This window comes from Taudactylus pleione, unplaced genomic scaffold (genome assembly GCF_031769625.1).
Source record: "Taudactylus pleione unplaced genomic scaffold, aTauple2 ptg000493l, whole genome shotgun sequence".
NCBI classification, from domain to species: Eukaryota; Metazoa; Chordata; class Amphibia; order Anura; family Myobatrachidae; genus Taudactylus; species Taudactylus pleione.
Genome location: NW_028284895.1, coordinates 817,173 through 836,609, shown reverse-complemented (window position 1 = coordinate 836,609; position 19,437 = coordinate 817,173). Strand labels below are relative to the sequence as shown.

Sequence of the window (19,437 nt, the reverse complement as noted above, 5' to 3'; positions counted from 1 at the left end):
TAGTCCATGTTTCTCAGATGCTCCGAGCGTTACTCGCCTGGTCTATCGTGGTTTGTGGCCGCATGTTGAACATCGACGGTTACGGATGCGCTGGTTCGGGTACATGCAAATTAGATCATGGACAATGGGTAGAATGCATGTATATGTGTATATATATATATATATATATATATATATATATATAGTATATACATGCGAGTGTGTGTATATATATATATTTTTATATATATATTTATAGTATATACAGTAAATATATGTGTGTTTGTGTATATATATATATATAGATAGAGAGAGAGATGGTTCACAGATGTGCTCTGCCGCACAGAGGGGCCAACGCCTATAAATATATGGTGCCCAGCTGTAATTTGCTGGTGGCTCTGCGGAAGAGTGAGGACAATTACTGACGGATGTAGTTTATACTACACTGGCTTCTGTAATTACAGAGACTGAATGATAGGTTTGTAGGATATTTTTAAACAAATAGACATGTTTGGCTGCTATTTCACCTGTGTCTCTCCACCACATGTTGTTGAAACAGCCGGGAGGTGCCGGTATTATCCACTGAATACAACTTCACACGGTCACTTTGATAGGATTTCTGTGGTAATATCACTAATTATTTGACATTATACTCCCACACAACAATTTCCTCTCCCCTTTATATAGGACTGACAAATGCACCAACGTTATATAGAGCAGCGATAGATAACTTGTGACCCTGCGAGCCTTCATCTGCGGCCCTCTGCTCCTTTCTGCCCAATGTCAGATGTCTTTCTTATAGGATGTAACCCTTGTGTAGAATGTCTGCTGATATGTTACTACAGATAAATGTCTCTTTCGTTGATTATATGTAGGAACTAGGAAGTCATGTGAAGTGTATCAGGTTCCCGGTCAGTGTGGTAGAATATTAGATGGTTTCCGGCCTATACACTGTAAATAACCATCTGCCACATAATGTACTAGAGCGCTGCTAAGCCACATAGACCATTCACTACAATAATACAGAAGTGACTATGGGGTCTATTTACTAAGCCTTGGATGGAGATAAAGGGGTCTATGTACTAAGCCGTGAATGGAGATAAAGTACCAACCAATCAGCTCCTAACTGTCATTTTTCAAACACAGCCTGTAAAGTGACTGGAGCTGATTGGTTGGTACCTCATCCACTTTATCTCACTCCAAGGCTTAGGGCCCGATTCAGAGCGCTATTTGCAAGCGCTCGCTCTGAATCAGGGCAGCTTTTTTTTTTAAAAAGAATCCGCCTCCAGGTCGCTTGCATAGCTGTGGGTGACCACCCACAGCTTTTGCGAGCGGCCTGGCGATGGTCGTGATTATCGCGACCATCGGGCTTGCGACAAGACCCGAGTGAACTTCCTGCTCTAACGCCTCCTTCGGGAACGCCTCCGCTTGTCCAGCCACCTCCTCTCCCCGCCTACAAAACAGGGCGACCTGTTTATCAACATCGACAGCCGCCCCGTTTTGTAGCGAGCCCCGGAGCGAGTGATTTCTCGCTCGCTCCGGGGCTCGCGCATGACGCGTGTGTGCACTGGCCAACCATCGACCCGCTTGCGAGTGCTATGCGCTCGCGAGCGGGTCTGAATCAGGCCCTTAGTACAGAGACCCCATAGTAGCAGCCAATCAGCTCCTAACTGCCATGTCACAGGCTGTGTTTGAAAAATGACAGTTAGGAGCTGGTTGGCTGGTACTTTATCTCCGCCCACTTTATCGCCATCCAAGGCTTCGTAAATAGACCCCTATTAAACTTGTAGTAATCCTATGAGTCCACTTCCACAAGATAGACTTCCAGACTTCGGCAAGTTCCTCTCTGGTAGGTCCATGGAGAGGGAGGTCCAAGTGGGAGGGGTACCACAATAGAGTCATTGTGGCCCCACCCCCTGTAATGGTTTCCATGATTGCTTGATTTGCACAATGACGCGACTCATAGTGAATCAGGACGTCCTGCTCCTTGCTCCGCCTGCTTCAGCTGAGAAGAGGTGGCAGCAGGTGGGTCAAAGGAGAGTTGCCCACTTTTCCAGGAGTTGGGAGACTCTCCCCAAATTCAGGGGTCTACCGGCAGTTCGGGGCAAGTGACCGAGTGTGACTTGGGAGGGGGGGGGGGGTCTATGTTGGAGGAATAGAAGTGTAGTCTTTTCTGCATACGTTCCGCCACAAAATCCATGTTGCGGCTTATACCACATTGCAATGATTGAGCCCTTCAGACTGACTTCAAACTCAGTTATCATTGAATAATTGGGGAAATAAATTGTCATGATAGAATGGAAAGCTATTTTAATTCATTGGCATCTTTATTTTGTTTCTTGTTTATTATTTTACTGTTTTGTTTTTTTTACTCCTTTCAATGTACAATAATGTTATTCTTTTTTCTTTTTTAACAAAATGGCCATTAGTCTCTTTTACTTTTCGCCGTTCTGTTAGTTTTCCCCTTGCCTAAGTCTAAAGCTTCGTTTAGCCAGAATCCTGGCAGGAAATATTATAACTCGCAGTGATTACGCTGACAAGACTTTCACCATCTAATGTACAGTAGGTGACATATGGAAAGGTCTTGTTAGGTGCAGTAAGTGACAAGTGACAGAGAGATAAATAAAAAATAAAAGTCTGATTACATATTTACGTCACTTCTTCAATATGATTAGTGTTTACGTAGATTGCTAGCTATGGCCCTCATTCAGAGCCGCTCGCAAAATGTGAGCGCTCGCTCTGAATGAGGGTGGCCGCTTCTCTGTAAATAGCCGGCCTCCTGGCCGTTCGCTAAGCTGTGGGTGACCACCCACAGCTATTGCGAGCGGCCAGGATGATGGTCGCAATGGTCAAGACCATCGGGGCTTGCAACGAGACCCTTGTGGTAGGGTCTCGTGGCCGCAAGCCCCAGAGAGCTTTCGGCTCTAATAGAGCCGAAAGCTCTCCCACTGACATCACTGGTGATGTTAGTGGGGCCGCCCACAAACGGCAGGCGTTCACTTGGGAACGCCTCCGTTTGTGAAACCACCCCCCCCGCCCCGCCTGCAAAACGGGCGAGCTGTCGATCAACATCGACAGCCGCCCCTTTTGTAGTGAGCCACGGAGCAAGAGAATTTCTCTCTCGCTCCGAGGCTTGCACGCCTGCAGTGCGGCCGCTGCGCGCGCAGAGCACACCATCGACCCGCTTGTGAGCGGGTCTGAATCAGGCCCTGTGTTCCATTTAGAAGATAATATATAGATGCATCAAATGATAATTACTGATGTAAAAAACATATGATGATCACCTTTGGTTTCATTCATATTTCATAACCAGCCCCTGGATTTTCCCACTGGCTGGCACAATTTCTGTCCAATGCTGGTTTCTTTTACAAATTTTTGTAACACTGAGTGTGCTTCCCCCAGGACCCGATTTTGGAATTCCGCAGGTATGCGCGCTCCCGATACCCGTGCTAACCAATTTAAAAAAACGTGGGCGCAGGGTTTTCAGCTCTGAAAACCCTGCGCCACATAAAAAAAAATAAAATAATTAGGCACTTACCAGCCCGGGGGTCTCCGGTGGTCTCCGCGGCTTCTGGTGGCCTCCCCTCTATCTTCTCACTGGAGAGGGGGCTGCTAGGAGTCCCGGGGGCTGCTGGGAGGCTCCAGGGGCTGCTGGGAGGGGCAAGGGCTGCTAGGAGATGTAGTTCTCCCAGCGCCCATTCCGGGGGGCCACACAAACCGGGGGTTACACACACTCATTCACATTGAATAGCAAAAAACCCGCACCTGCTGCCAAAACCTCGCAGGTGCGGGTTTTTGTTTGCTATGCTCGCACCCAATTGAATATGCCCCCAAGAGTGGGTTCCACTCCCTTAGAGGCAGGACAGGGACTCCTCTCCCAGATTATCCCTGCTTTCTTCCAGTCTCTTTACTTGTTCCCGTCCTCTTCTGTCTTCTTCTTCCCATCTTTATCTATTGTCTTCTGATCATCTTGATTTCAGGACAGGCACCCAGCCCGGAATCTGTGATATAGACCCTGCTCCGAGCTCTGATTAGGTGACATTTGCACCCGTGGCTTGCTTTACACTGGCTTATTAAGAACCCAGACTGGCCCTAACATAACTGTTACTGTATGTGATTTGTGAGATACAAACACAAATATTGATTATTACTCATTATTCCTGAAATTGTTATGGACTTTCCCGCGTCTGACAAGTCGAGCTGCAACAGATAACACTTTGCTTATTGGTATTTTTGTTTTTTTGCAATTAGCTCTATTGTACCTACCGGCAGTGCCATCATGGCCGGGAACGCCAGAGTCCCAATACTCTCACCCCTCCGTCTACCGGTGACCCTTCTCCAGGTCTCAACATCCTGGAGAACTTTAGATGAGAGGTGTACTAACTAAAATCACTGTACAATGTGGACACTGAGAACTTGCCTGTAACTTGCACTAACCCACAGTGCAATGTGTACTATGAAAACTTAGTGCTGACACAGAAACCCTGAGCTAATGCCATTAGGCGATATAGTGATGACCTTTTAAATAGAATCAACCTGATGTAGAGTTGTGAACGGGATTGCGGCCTATCCCAACTGTAAAATGCAGTAAAGGAAAGGAATTACAGCAGGCCTACAAGATCATGTAGTGTTTACCCAGCATGATAAATAAATGTTTGCATTTATACCCCCTGTCAACTCAGACCCCCCCTCCCATGCTCTGCCCAGCGCCAACCATCCCCTCCCCCCGCTCAGGCACTTTCTCCCTCTTCTATCCCATCCCGCCTCCCCCACCCACTGCCCAATACCCACCCTGTTCGTGGTGACTGTCTGGTCCTATTCTGCCTCTCTAGGTCTGTCCCGCCTCCCTAGCAGTGGTAGACGTTGGAGGGAGAGCACGCGCCCCAGCTCCCATTTAGCATGCATGTTGGAGATATGAGAGTCCCTACAAAATTATTATATAACTATTATTATTATTATTATTATTATTATTATTATATGTTGTCATTTGTCATTTCATAATGATTTTACCTATTTTATACGTAAAGCTTTTTTTTTTTTAAATTTAACAAATCTTTATTCATTCACTGCTACATGACAGTGACTGTGGATGATTGGGCGATCCTGGACAGCTCCTCTGTGGTCATTGATCCTTCGCTATCCAAGTATGATACAGTGCGAATCAGCAGGAATCCTCCTAATACGCTCAACGCGGTTCAGAGATATTGTCTGTCAGGTAAAGTCTATTTATTTGTGTTTGTTACAGTGTCCCGTATCTTAGTATCCATCTGTCCCTATTGTGTATCTGTAGAGAAGTAATGTTTAATGACATATACCGTTGAATCTGATTATACGGGAAACATGGCAGAATAATCACTGAGGCTTATTCACAAATACAGGTGCTTCTCTATAGTCCTCATACGACCCAAGAGGGACCCTCTGTGCCAAGCAGGCCGTCTAATACAGATTACTTACTGAGGCAGAGGCGATGCATGCACTGTAAACTGCACTAATGTCAGTCAGAGAATGGAGCATCCTGTAGTGACGTGTGGTTACCCTGTGGGGTACAGTATATGTAACGTGTTCCAATCTCCTGACACCGGCCCTTTTTCGGCGATATATCCGGTAAATTTAAGGCGATAATTTGTTTTAAGGCAAAACCAGGATCCAGTAAATTGGAATGTATTACATACACCAGCAGCACAGATGGTGTAATGGTTAGCATTACTGCCTCACAGCACTGAGGCCATGGGTTCGATTCCCACTATGGCCCTAACTGTGTGGAGTTTGTATATTCTCCCTGTGCTCGTGTGGGTTTCCTGTAGGTGCTCCGGTTTCCTCCCACAATAATATACTGGTAGGTTAATTGGGTCCCAACAAAATTACCCCTAGTGTGTAAGAGTGTGTGAGTATGTGGTAGGGAATATAGATTGTAAGCTCCACTGGGACAGGGACTGATGTGAATGGCCGAATATTTTCTGTAAAGCGCTGCGGAATATGTGTGCACTATATAAATAACTGGTAATAAAAATACACCGCCTATATCTGAGAAACGGACACAACAGTGATCATAAAAGGCGGGCATGTCAGGTCCAGTCTCGGCTCTCTTCCTGAAGGCCCCTCCCATTTTTGGGGGCGCTATTTATTATAATTTTCACCTGCTTTTGTAGGAATTAAGTTTTAGGGCCATTCATGAAAAAGGTAACGCAGGAAATCTTATCAACTGCTTTGTGGCTTGGTTACATTTGGATGTAAGTCAGTTATATGACACGCCTCTCTGATGTAGCAGTACACGCCCACTGTACCGCCGCGTTCATAGGTGCTGCTTTCACAATGTCCCTGACATGATTTTTCAAAAGTAGGCAAGTATGGCTAAATGTCCAGTAGCTGAAAATCAATTTAATTCACTTTAGAAAATCATTTTAGTTCAATTTAAGATGTTGGCTGGTGGGGCAGTGCAAGTGGGAGGCCTCAGTCTTGCCTTGTTGCTGATCCACCCACGCCCCCTGGTTTTATATTGCTAGGACTATAAAAGGCATGGAGGAGACCCCAGGAAAAATGGCTGCACAGTGAAGCCCCCAGAACTCCGGCAAGGATTGTGGTGGTGGTGAGGGGGGGTGGAGGAGGTGGCACTGGAATACAGGCTGGCAGTGTATTCCTGGATGGCTGAAACGACTAGGCCGCAGAGTTACACCACTGCTGCACTTCCAGGCATCTACAGCCTGAGCCAGAGTAATTTGTACCCCTCTCTTGGCACCCCTGAACATGGCTGCTGTATTGTGCTACTGTTCTGTGGCACGGCTAATTTACCGATGGCCGGGATGCCAACTGCCGGAATCCTGGCCAGTATGGGAAGACACTGGCGATGGAATCCTGGCATGGCTGGAGATGCCGACGTTGGAATCCGGTCAGCCGGCATCCCGGTTGTAAGTATAGCGGGGCCGGGTAGGTGTTAGCCGCGGGGAGAGGAGGGTTAGGTTTACGCACCATGGGGGGAGTTAGGGTTAGGCTGCGGGAGGGGGGGAGGTTAGGGATAGGCTCCAGACAGGGATTCCGCTCAGTCTATTGACAACTGGCATTTCACTTGTTGGTATATCATACCCAACCCCTGTGGAACATATGTTTAAGATCCACTTTATGTAATATTTGCAATGTTGTTTAATTTGTCCACAGAATGTGCCCGGGTTCAGTTGTGTGTTACCACTACTATTAATGTACAGGACACGGCGGTAAAATGTATGTTTTACCCAGAAACACAAATTTGCGAGTACAATCTGCAAGGTCATCGCTGTCACCTTATGGTGAAGGAACCAGCCACCTACATCTACAGAAAGAGAGGTACGTCAAACAGTGTATTACACTCACTTAGTACATTCTATAACGCTTGGAGGGTTTCAATGCACAGACTACAAATATTGCAAACTGAATAATAGAAATAGAAAAAAAAAGGTAATTCCCCATCAGCAATAAGATTTGAAAAACTACACGGTGGTAGATAATTCAGAGATCTCAGTTGCATATATTTGCAAAAATATGGCTAAGCCTCCAGGCCACGTCACTGCTTCACTTATACTGGAGGTCCCTATCACTTGGTCAGAGTCTGGGGTGCCGAACCCCTTTCACCTATGTATCACATACTGTATTAACACTTTAGTCTCTCACTGGTGTGCTTCCCTGGGGTGGCTGGCCTTTGCCTGCTTTTTTGGGGTTCTGCACCCCAGACCCAGACCAAGTGATAGGGACCTCCAGTATCAGAGAAGCCGTAATGTGGCCTGGGGGCTTAGCCATATTTTTGCAAATATATGCAACTGAGATCTCTGAATTATCTACCACCATGTAGTTTTCAAATCTTATTGATGATTTCATTCTGAGTGCTGGGGGATTATTTTGTGTTGTTATTTCTTGTATAGAATATCCCCTCCCTTACATGCAGCTGAGTGATATTACTGAAGTGATTGAGCAGCTACCAACATGTATTGCTAACCTGAATAAAAGTCCTGCATTAAGAATAGTGTATTTTATCTATAAATTCACCTTAAATGTATGTATTTCTATGGGCTCTATTTACTACAATCCGCATTTGTAATGCAGATTGTAGTGTAATATTAACGACTGAAATCGCATTGCGAATTCAGGCAATATCACAGGGATTTACTACAAATCCCTTGCAGGGACAGAGCTTGCGATAAAGCTCTGGCCCTGCGAATCCCCTTCGGAACCTTATCACGGTATTTTCGCAAAAAATACCGTGATTAAGTGCCTGCGCATGCGCCGACCGGTCGCCGCTGCTACCCCCCACCGGCGCTAAGCCCCGCCCCCCGTGATCGTGGACCCCCCGCGACCCCCCTCCCCACCCCGCGACCCCCCTCTCCCTTATTACTGGCACCGACTCCCCGCTCCGCTCTCCCCGTTAGAGCAGGCCAGGAGTCCGGTAACCGGGGGAGACCCTGGATAACGCCACCTCCAGGTGGCATTATTATCACAGGGCTTTCCCTGATATTTTTTTCACATTTATTTTTAGTAACTATGGTCAGATCACATTTCCCATTACAGTTATGGGAAATGCGACCTGCTTTACTAAAAATAAGTTATACTTAGGGGTTGGAGTAGAATTTTACGAATTCTACTCCAATTGCCCTGTAATAACTATAGTGATACTAAAATAATGTGAAAAGGGTGTGAAAACACCCTTTTTCACTTTATTTTAGTAAAAATAATGTTAATAAATAGAGCCCCATAAGAGTTATATTGCATGCCTCTCAACTGTCCCGATTTTGGTGCAACAATCCCAGTTTATGGGACTGGAAACTGGCGAGGTTTACAAAAGTCAGGCATTTTCTGTGCAGCTATGGGGTGAGGATTGGTCAGATCGGAGGCAAAGCTTTTATTGTTCCGATTTTACATGTGCAAATGTTGGGAGGTATGTTATAAGCACCTGTCACTTACATGCACCGGAGGGGGACATTTTCAGTGACCTTTCTGTTTAAAAGCTGCATGGATGATAAATTCTGCTTGAAGCAGAATATACGAATAATATAAAACCTTACAAAAAGTGGAATGTTACAAAAATGATTGTAACAGTTGTAATGATGGCACTGGGTGAGAAATAGCCATGATCCAGGCCTTCTGGGAGGGTAGGCTGGCCTGGTGTATACCTGTAGAATGAAACACACATATGCTTAAAAAGTATATATTGTAAATTTGCATGTTGCAAACCATGGGCCTTTACTTCCATGGGTAATCCTTTAATGACTCATGCGCATCTCTCAATACAATGTATTGTGAAACACCGATGTTATTAATCTTGTAAAGCCTGACACAGCAAATAAAACTTTTAGGAAGTCTCAGAAACTTTTTAAAATATCATAAAATATGATACAGTTGGCATTACAGGGTTAAGGCTTGCTGCTAAAAACAAGACTTGGGAACTTATCATTCCATATTTTAAAAATAATGAGCATATAGCTTTAAATATGTGGCCATAATGAAAGTTTCCCAATTCAGACCTGTAGCACTAACTAATACGTATGTGAAAGGCCACCAAATGCAGTATGTCTACTATTATTCAAGGCATAAGTACTGTATGAACAAAAAATAGTTCCAAAATCTTCCGATGGGGGGTAAATCGGGCACTGTACAAGGTAAAACGCAATAACATGGAACATTGTGAGTTTGGAGCTTTGAGAGAATTTCCTCTGGCACGTTACATCAGTTTCTTTTTCAGTTTTACAACGGGGAAATATAAATAAATTATATTATATTTTTAAGTTTTTCTTATTTAATTGCTGGTATTTTCTCATGCATATTACCTTATACATATTTTCCTCTACTGGAAGATTTTAGAACTACATTTTTTTTTGTACAGAATCCTTCTCCCCATTGCTTTGAAATAATAATATACTTGCTAAGTTTGGTTCCATTCTGCCTATTACAGATAGCTATCAATAGGAAACTTTAATTATGGTCACGTTGTATATGTGTCAAATCACATGTAGTTGACGCATATTCACAAATCATGAATTTTGGTTAAATTTTAACTTTTCTGCACGTGTGAATGAACCCATAACCTCCATATGATTTCATTGAAGCAATTTATAGACTTCAGGCTGGAAATGTTGAATTTTTACTATTAAATAGACCTCGTGCCCCTCGGAGACTGCAATCCAACACAAATGGTTTCCAAACACTAAATTAGCGCCCATGTTGAATATGGAAATCTGGGGACTAGAACCCAGTGGGCATTATTATGTCTTTACATGAACCATTTCTTGGCACTTCTAAATGTGCACTAACAGTTGGAAAATGAAGTATCAGGCTATTAATTTCTATATAGAGAAAAGTCCAAATGCTAAGGTATGCCAATTTCTTAACCTCCATGTTTTAGCCCCTTCACGACCTTTGGCATCAGTGACCCTTTCCCACGGCGCTGTTTTGGGAAAATCGCAATCCGTACTGATAGGATCCGATGTTAAGAATGTGGATCAGTTCCTTGGTGTCCCTTATGCAGCGCCACCCACTGGCAAAAACCGATTCCGACCCCCACAGCCATTTACCTGGACAGGTACATGGAACTCCACCTCAACCAGGTGAGACCTGAGTCAGATGACAAATCAGGGACCAATGATGGCAAAGCATTCCACAGGGGAATTCTGCTGTTGCTCCTCCTGTTGCGCTATATATCAGCTTGTGTGTGTGTGTGTGTGTAACGATATCTTCTCTCCCGAACATAATTGATCATATAAATGGCTGAATCCAGCTGGGCCATAGTCAGCACCATGTAAGTGAATTTTCTGCTCCCTCTATGCTATAAAACGACAGTAAAAATGGCCCCTTTTTATTTACCAATATTTTATTAACAAAGTACAAAGTTTCCTGGGTTGCGCTGAACGTGTGCACTTTGTTTCTGAGGGGTCGCTGAGAAAAAATGAAAGTCAGGCAAGCGGATAGACCACAGGGTGTGTGTAAGTGAGACAGCAATGGAAATAAAAATGTGGTTCCTTCACAGTAATATTAAGTGTTGTGCTGGGAGGTATTTGCAGATTTGAGTTATCAACGCGACCAAAATAGAAACAGAATTTTCCGTTATGAGTACAAGTGACAAATGAGAGTCTAAGTTCACTGGTTGTTAGGCCAAACTACAGACAGCTCTGAGTAGCAGAAGTTTAATTATGACAACACATATATATATATATATATATATATATATACACACAAAGAAAAAGGAGGGCGCTATCAAACTGCTTAATTCAAAAAGTGAAGGTGTTTAAGTTGAGTATTCACTTACAAGTTTAAAAACAATTAAGTCCGTTTATAACTCTTAAAAACATCAAAGGATCTGTCCCAAATGGATGATGGAGACGAACGTGATCTCTTCTTGTAATCGGGTTCTATGAACACCTTCCTTGAAACCTTTCGATGAATTGATGGATGCTTTATTTTCAGCAAACCTTCTATAATTCCATAGGATCGTACTGTAATAGATCCTCACACCCAAAAAAAAATCACCCAGCCATAATTGTCCAAAAGACCATTATTAATACATTTAAAAAAAAAAAATGTTTTATTGAATAAAAAATGAATTAATTAATAACAAGAAAACTATTTGATTAGCTTACATCAGATAATTAAAATCTGGTCGTATGCTTGCTCAAATGATAATTGGGTCTGTTAACCTCTCCACCACTACACCTTGGGGTGAAGGAACAATATGGTGAACTTTGAGCATTCGACTTTCAGTATAATCCAAAGCGTTTTGTCCTTAAAAGGACTTCATCAGGGGTATTACTATTTTCTGTATACTATTTGAAGTGTAATACAATTCACACTTAGAACTGGGGGCCTGATTCAGAGCCGGATGCTCTGAACGAGCGCCTGCTCTGAATCAGGGCGTTTTTTTTCTTTCATAGTGCGGCCTTTTGGCCGCTCGCATAGCTGTGGGTTACCACCCACAGCTTATGCGAGCGTCCATGATAATGGTCGCGATGGTCAAGACCATTGCGACCATCGGGCTTGCGACGAGACCCTTGCGGTAGGGTCTCGTTGGCCGCAAGCCCTGGAGTGCTTTTGGCTCTATCACAGCCAAAAGCACTCCCACTGACATCACTAGTGTGATGTCAGTGGGGCCGGACCCAGACGGTAGGCGTTCCCATGGGAACGCCTCAGTCTGGGCAGCCACGCTCACCAAAGGGGGTGTGCTGTCACTCACCATCGACAGCACGCCCCCTTTGGTGCGAGACCCGGAGCAATGGCTTGGCCGTCGCTATCCGGGTCTCGCGCATGCGCACGACGGAGCAGCCTCCGTCGTGTGCATGCGCACTTGCCCAACATCGACCCGCTTGCGAGCGCGTCTGAATCAGGCCCTGGGTACGAGTTTTCTCAAACGGCAACTTTTAACGTGACCAGATCCTGACATAACCACCTTCGAGGTTGTGTGTGCGTATATGTGTGTGTGTGTGTGTATATATATATATATATATATATATATATATATATATATATACCGTATATGTAATTAAACATTTTTTACATAAAGCATTTATTGAAAATATATTGTCAGAGAGAAATAGAATGAATTGTAAAGAGCATAAGATTAAAAAATATAAAAGTTTTAGAGACTTGCAGTGTGGCAGTATTTTTCCATAGACAAAAGATTCCTTAATATCAGGAACACACCGTCGTTTTGGCCAGTGCCCAGACAACGCTTATGCTGTACATCACTTAGTGACCCATTGTTCGGTTCTTAGCTAATCATTTTCTTTCTCTTCTATTTTTTTTTTTTATATTTTTTGGCTACAAACTTAGGATATTTTCCTACATATAAATGTGTTCTAAAAACTGAAACCTATGGAATTGTGCGGAATGCGATTACAAACACACACACATTGTAACATCACGGTGTTTGCCGGCTTCCTCAGGTCCAGCTGCCTGCAGCCCGGGGATGGAGAGGCTCAGTACTCCTCTGTTAGTGAAGACTGCTTGTATCTAAATCTGTTTGTTCCTCGGAATCCTGTAAGTAATTTGAATTCTCAGGGGAATGATATATGTGGGATGTGTTGTAGCGTTTGGTTTATTACCCTTTGCTGTCAGTTTTGTGTTTCATTTGGAGAGACAGAGGGGCCTGATTTAGAGGTAGACAAAGCAGCAGCCACGGCTGCACCTGTTGGCAGTTTTCCGCGAATAGACTTTATGCAAATTGCGCTGCAAAGTCCTTCCCTGGTGTACATCCGGGTGTATGAAGTGCAAGGACTGGGGCACCACTGCGTCCATCTGTAATACCACCTGGTGCGTCTTTATACCCATCGTCGATTGCACCATTGAAATTTGCATCAGCCCTGTGGCAGGAGTAGGTTTTCCATTTGACTATGGCCTCCAATCCGAACGCTTTAGCGCCTGAGTATGCAAATACTTCAATGACACGTCCACGGCATGCCCATAATACGCCCATACAGTGACACACCCACTACACTCCCATAACACACCCAGTGACACGCCCACTACACGCCCATACAGTGACACACCCACTACACTCCCATAACATACCCATACAGTGACACACCCACTACACTCCTATAACATACCCATACAGTGACACACCCACTACACTCCTATAACACACCCATACAGTGACACGCCCACTATACTCCCGTAACACGCCCATACAGTGACTTGTCCACTACACTAACATAACACACCCATATAGTGACACGCCCATAACACACCCATACAGTGACATGCCCACTACACTCCCATAACACACCCATACAGTGACACACCCACTACACTCCCATAACACACCCATACAGTGACACACCCACTACACTCCCATAACACACCCATACAGTGACATGCCCACTACACTCCCATAACACACCCATACAGTGACACGCCCACTACACTCCCATAACACACCCATACAGTGACACACCCACTACACTCCCATAACACACCCATACAGTGACATTCCCACTACACCCACATAACACACCCATAAGATTGTAAATCCCCGGAGTCGGTTTAGCCATCGCCCAGGAATGCCCAGTACATTATCCAAACACTTCTGTGTGTATGTGTCTGATATAGCACCTGCGACTCTGTTCGAACACAATTGAGATTCATGCTCGGTGCCTACTTTGCATTATTACACTTAGAAGAGTAGTATCATGCAGAAAAAAAAAAATAATTAATATTTATGACCGGAAGACGTCACAGACCCTCAAGGCTAAAATATATCCGCATTATGCACCGCTTATCAGCTGCAGAACCGCATCCTGTGTCCGAGAGGCGAAGAGATCGCCAATCGGTGCTAATGGGGAATTAGCATCACTACCAATCGGTGTGTGCACCAGCCCTGGCCACCGCAAATAATCTGTCTTCTCCCGACATAATTCCCTCTATTCACAGCACTGCACATAATCACATTTGTGAGGACTCGCACTTGCTGTACACTGTCAAGGCCGGACGCCCGAGCCCCACTCCAACCCACCCATTGAGTCACAATGCTCCAGACGTTGTAAGCGTCATCAGAAAGCAGTAAATTGGCGTGGACGCACTTGCGCATACACACAGTTCTAAGCATGTGCAGATTAATTACCATGCACATTTTGTGCTCTGACAACTGTTGTAGACAAATTTATGACACTTCATTCAATGCTGCTATTTAGGTTTAGTTTTAGCTTCCAGTTTCTTAGACTTAGAGGCGACATCAAGGGCAGAGATGAACAAACAACTGAGCAGTTTTACTTTTCTATGAATATTGCAAAATCGCACATCCAGGATTATTCTGAGAACTGCTCCGTACATGTTAGACAGAGCGACCCCTTCGGAATGTTGGTCACTTCCTCTAACTTGGAACAATAAGAGCCTGATTCAGTGTCGCACACAGGTCTGTTCTTCTTACAGTGCGAACGAAACTTTGAACAACTACGTCTCCACTTGCAGCTGAATGGGCATAACTGGGCTGCATCAGGGCATATAGATTACATTTACCGGCTATGCAGTGGTGAGCCTGTGCGGGGATCCGTCTGGTCTCAGGCGTCTCTATTGCACCAAGGAGAGGGCTAGTGCAAAAGCGCGCAGAGAGGCGTATGTATAATGAGCGCAGGGTGTGCGGTGCACACGGGCCCGTGACACCCTGCGCCTATTTATTCAATACTCAACAGAGTCCTGTGCCGTCGGTAGCAGAACTGTACAAATCAGCGGCAAAATGCCCATTTTCCCGATGTTTTGCACATGCGCAGTAGGGAAATTGCCAGGAAAATGGCTTCTGCGCCATTTCCCCGGTGACCAGCGCATGTGCGGTAGGCTCTTGCACAAGCTAGTGTCCAGAGTCTACTGCTGCGTCCAGTGCACTGCTGCCTGCCGGGTAGAGAGGAGGGGGCGCTGGACGGAGCCTATGAGTTGGGCTACCCCTGGAGAGGGTTAGGGTTAGGCTAGGGTAAGGGTGGATTAGGGTTAGGCACCACTGGGGGGAGGTTAGGGTTAGGCACCACTGGGGGGAGGTTAGGGTTAGGCACCACTGGGGGGAGGGTTAGGGGGAGAGGCAGATCCACAGCCACAGAGGCCTTATACAGAGGGAGAAATTACCCCTGCCATGGGGCCGATGCAAGTGTCGATGGCACACGTGATAGTGGCGAGTCAAGAATCACAGGTGGTTTCCCAGCGCGCAGAGATGATGAAAGTGGGCGTCTCAGTCCTTGCATATTTAGCTGCAGGCTATTGCACCAGGGGAAGGCTGATACCAGCACTTGGATATTATCGCAGCCGCAACTTCTGCGACAGACGCAATGGCGCATGCAACAGCGCCCACCCCTGAGTCAGGCCCTAGCTGTTCTCCCTGTGAATTTTGTTTCCTGCTTAAGTTCCTTGTTCCGTCTGCGCCTACAGAGGATGAGTGCCGCCGCCTTGCTGTACTTCCACAACAGTCCCAGCGATTACAGTGAGAATGGTCAGACGTTTATCGATGGATCCTACCTGGCAGCAATAGGGGATATTATTGTCGTCACTGCTAGTTACAGAATTGGTGTCTTTGGTTTCCTAAGAGCAGGTAGGTTTGCATGTGGCTATAAACATACGTGTCAGTGCTTTGTGCTTGCATGGCCCTGCTATTATGATGCAATCTGCAATATATTGGGCTGTAACAATGGGAAAACTGCTGAGGGTGGTGTTTTCTCTCTGCCCCGTAACACTGTCTCCATATTTCTCACATGTGGTGACAAGTAACAAAAGTTCATATCACAGAGTCATATGGTGAATATGGGGAACAGAATAGAAGCAAAAGCAAACAAACAAAAAAAGTTTGCAGGCAAAAGGCCTTATTAACAGGAAGGTGGCAATAATTAGCTGCTAAATATTTGTATTTATTAAACTGTGTACAGATGGGAATTTTCTCTCTCTCTGTGGAATGAATGTATTGAGCATCTGCTTTCTCTCAGATAATTGCAATCAGATGTCTGTGTACTTATTGGTAATCTGATTCAATCCCCTTTGCAGGTGATTCTGTGCCAATTGGCAATTACGGCCTACTCGATCAGACCGCAGCCCTGAAATGGGTCCAGGAAAATATTGCTTACTTTGGAGGTGACCCCGAGCAGATTAGTATCGCTGCCGACGGAGCAGGTGCTGACATCGCCAGCATCCACTTATTGTTACCAGAGGCGAAACCCTTCAGGCGAGCTGCACTCTTGGTAAGATGAGTCCCAAATCACCATATGAAAACTACAATATTATTAGGGGTATTCAATATGGGAGCGAAAAGTCCGTGCTGGACTTTTCGCTCCACATCAGAGATTTTTCTGGGATAAAGTATCGGGCGCGCGCCCGCTTTATCCCCGTATTCAATATAAAACCTTCGAAAATGGGAACCTGCAAAGTGGGATTTGCGTAAAAAAAAAAAATTTACCTGAAAAAATTTGTAGGACCCCCCTAAAGTTCTAAAAACATGGGGGATCACTATGGGTTCCCCCGTTTTAGCCTGCAAATGAAAGTCGGGGATTTAAATAGCTGCGGCAGGTGTTTTTTTCCCAACATTGAAGAAGTGATGCAGAAGAGCACTTAGGTTATGTTTTTCGTTTTTTTAAGTGGTCCCATCAAATTTGGGGTACATGAAAATGGGTACTAGCATATTTTGATGTCCCTAAAGTAAGTTTTTAAAAATTCTGCAATTGTGCACCTGCCGCTATAAATCTATTCTAGAAGACACCTGCTGCATACTTGCAGAATAGCCCTGAACCTATTTCCCTAGTTTTAAACAATTTTTTCCCATTTTTTTTTTCACCCCAATTTTTAAATTATTTTTTTGGGGTGTCCCTATTTTTTTTTTTTAACTTTTTTTGACACAGTTATTTTTAAAATGACATTCCCAGGGGTGCAGGCTATTTTTTTTTTAAGCCTGCACCCCTAAACCCCAATTCTGCACTTTTTTTCGACACCTATTCAATGGTAAAAAGTTATCCCCGTTTTTTTTCAAAGACTTTTTGAACCTGCGAAAAGTCTTTGAAATTGAATACGGTGTAAAACTAAAACCTGTGATAATGACGTCATAGGTGCGATATTAAGGCAAAAACTGAGTTTTCGCTCCATATTGAATTCCCCTATATGTATTCATAATGTGTAACAACATCAAGAACGCTCATCGCCTGCTTATAGTGTAGGCAGCCATTATGTAATCTGAAAACACTTTTAGGAGAATGCAGTGTATCAATTCACTAAGAACCAGTGATCAGATGTACAATTTTCTAGTGAGTAATAGTACAAAATGGCTGCCTCCACTGTGTGCGAAGATCAGTGCTACTGTACTAAAATGCAATCTGTTGTAATTTACTGACTGAATGGGGTAAAGATTATGGGGAACATTTATACCAAGCATTGCAAATAAATAGGTAATGGTGTAGTGTCCTGCTCACAGTCACTCAGTTTGATATGTCTACGCCAAACTTTAAAGGTACCAAAATCTAAGTGGTTGCTATGGGCAACACCATCTTTTAGCTTTGCACCAGTTCTCAAATATATCTCCCAGTATGTGATGTGAGGGTATATATGCTACAAAATTAAGACCGCATTGTTCTCCCTTAGGCAGCATGGTGGCATAGTGGTTATCATATCTGCTATAAAGCACTGAGGTCATGGGTGGCGTAACTATACATTTTGCTCCCCCCTGCCAAAAAAGTTTCAGACGCCCCCGCCCAAAAAACAAACACGCCCAAAGACGACGTTTAAGGTGTGTGGTTTCGTGATACAGTAATGTCCCTTACACATTATGACACACTAAGTAATGCCCCTTACTGTGCTGTTATGCCACACCGTAATGCCCCTTACAACACATTATGCCACACAGTAATGCCCCTTACACATTATGCAATACAATAATGCCACGTATAACAGATTATGCCACACAGTAATGCCCCTTACACATTATGCAACACAATAATGCCACATATAACACATGACACACAGTAATGCCCTTATAACATATGATGCCACAATAATTAATAGCCCTAATAGCACATTGTGCCACACAATGAACCCCTCGTTTTCTGAGGCCAATGGCAGGGCTATTTATCTATCTCGGCATAGTGGTTATCATTACTGCCTCACAGCACTGAGGTCCTGGATTCAATTCCCACCAAGGCCCTATCTGTGTGGATTTTGAATGTTGTCCAAGGGTTTAAATGGCTTTCCTCCGGGTACTCCAGTTTCCTCTCACACTTCAAAAAACATACTGTTGGGTTAATTGGATTCTGACAAAAAAAAGTTGCGTATACACAGTATGCTTGTGTGTACATTTGGTAGGGAACGCAGGGCGTAATTCACTACCGATTACGCACGCAGTTCAACCGCGATAGTATGATAATCCATTGGGATCGCTATGCCGTCGAAGCACAACATAAGGACGCCCACTTTACCTCACACACATCCGTAATCCTTAGCAAGACTGCAAAACCATTGGTGCAATCGACTACCATCCCTGCCTCACGCACACTTGCACAAGCTCTGACCTTACTCAGGAATTGCTAACTTTCATCGCACACTATGAGGCCTCAAGCTGCGTAAGGCATCGCAGTGGATTATTTATTCATGCCCATGCAATGGCGTTCAAATGCCCTGGCACACCTGAGTTTTCCTCTCTGTGCTTGGACAAAGCTTGTATCTTTTCAACATGCCAGGAAACTGGGCTCCCATGTTGCAGACAATAATTGGCATAGTATTACAGTAGTAAGTTAATAACAAAATGCTGAAACCCACACAGGGAACCCCCATATTGCATACACCTGCTCTGTAAGGGGATCCTACCTGACCACACGTGCCTTTGTTAGCAGAGGTAAAATATTGTATAGATTGTAAGCTCTCAGGAGCAGGGCCCTCCCTAACCTATGTTTCATGTCTGCACCCTCTCCGCCAGCCTCCTATGTCCTTGTTTTGTTGCTGCACCCCGCGCTAAGCCCCTGGTTCACTGTAACATCACGTGGGAAATGTATGTGAAGA

General features: G+C 44.6%; 1 protein-coding gene across 1 annotated transcript in view; it reads left to right on the top strand.

The window, feature by feature from the left end:
- The window catches only part of TG (thyroglobulin), a 326,211-nt gene that overhangs the window by 219,542 nt on the left and 87,232 nt on the right, over nt 1–19,437 (top strand). Inside the window, 6 exon segments of the mRNA XM_088449710.1 lie at nt 5,060–5,194; nt 7,132–7,296; nt 10,343–10,544; nt 12,873–12,966; nt 15,841–16,000; nt 16,447–16,640. Of these exon segments, the coding sequence (XP_088305836.1) occupies nt 5,060–5,194; nt 7,132–7,296; nt 10,343–10,544; nt 12,873–12,966; nt 15,841–16,000; nt 16,447–16,640 (950 nt within the window).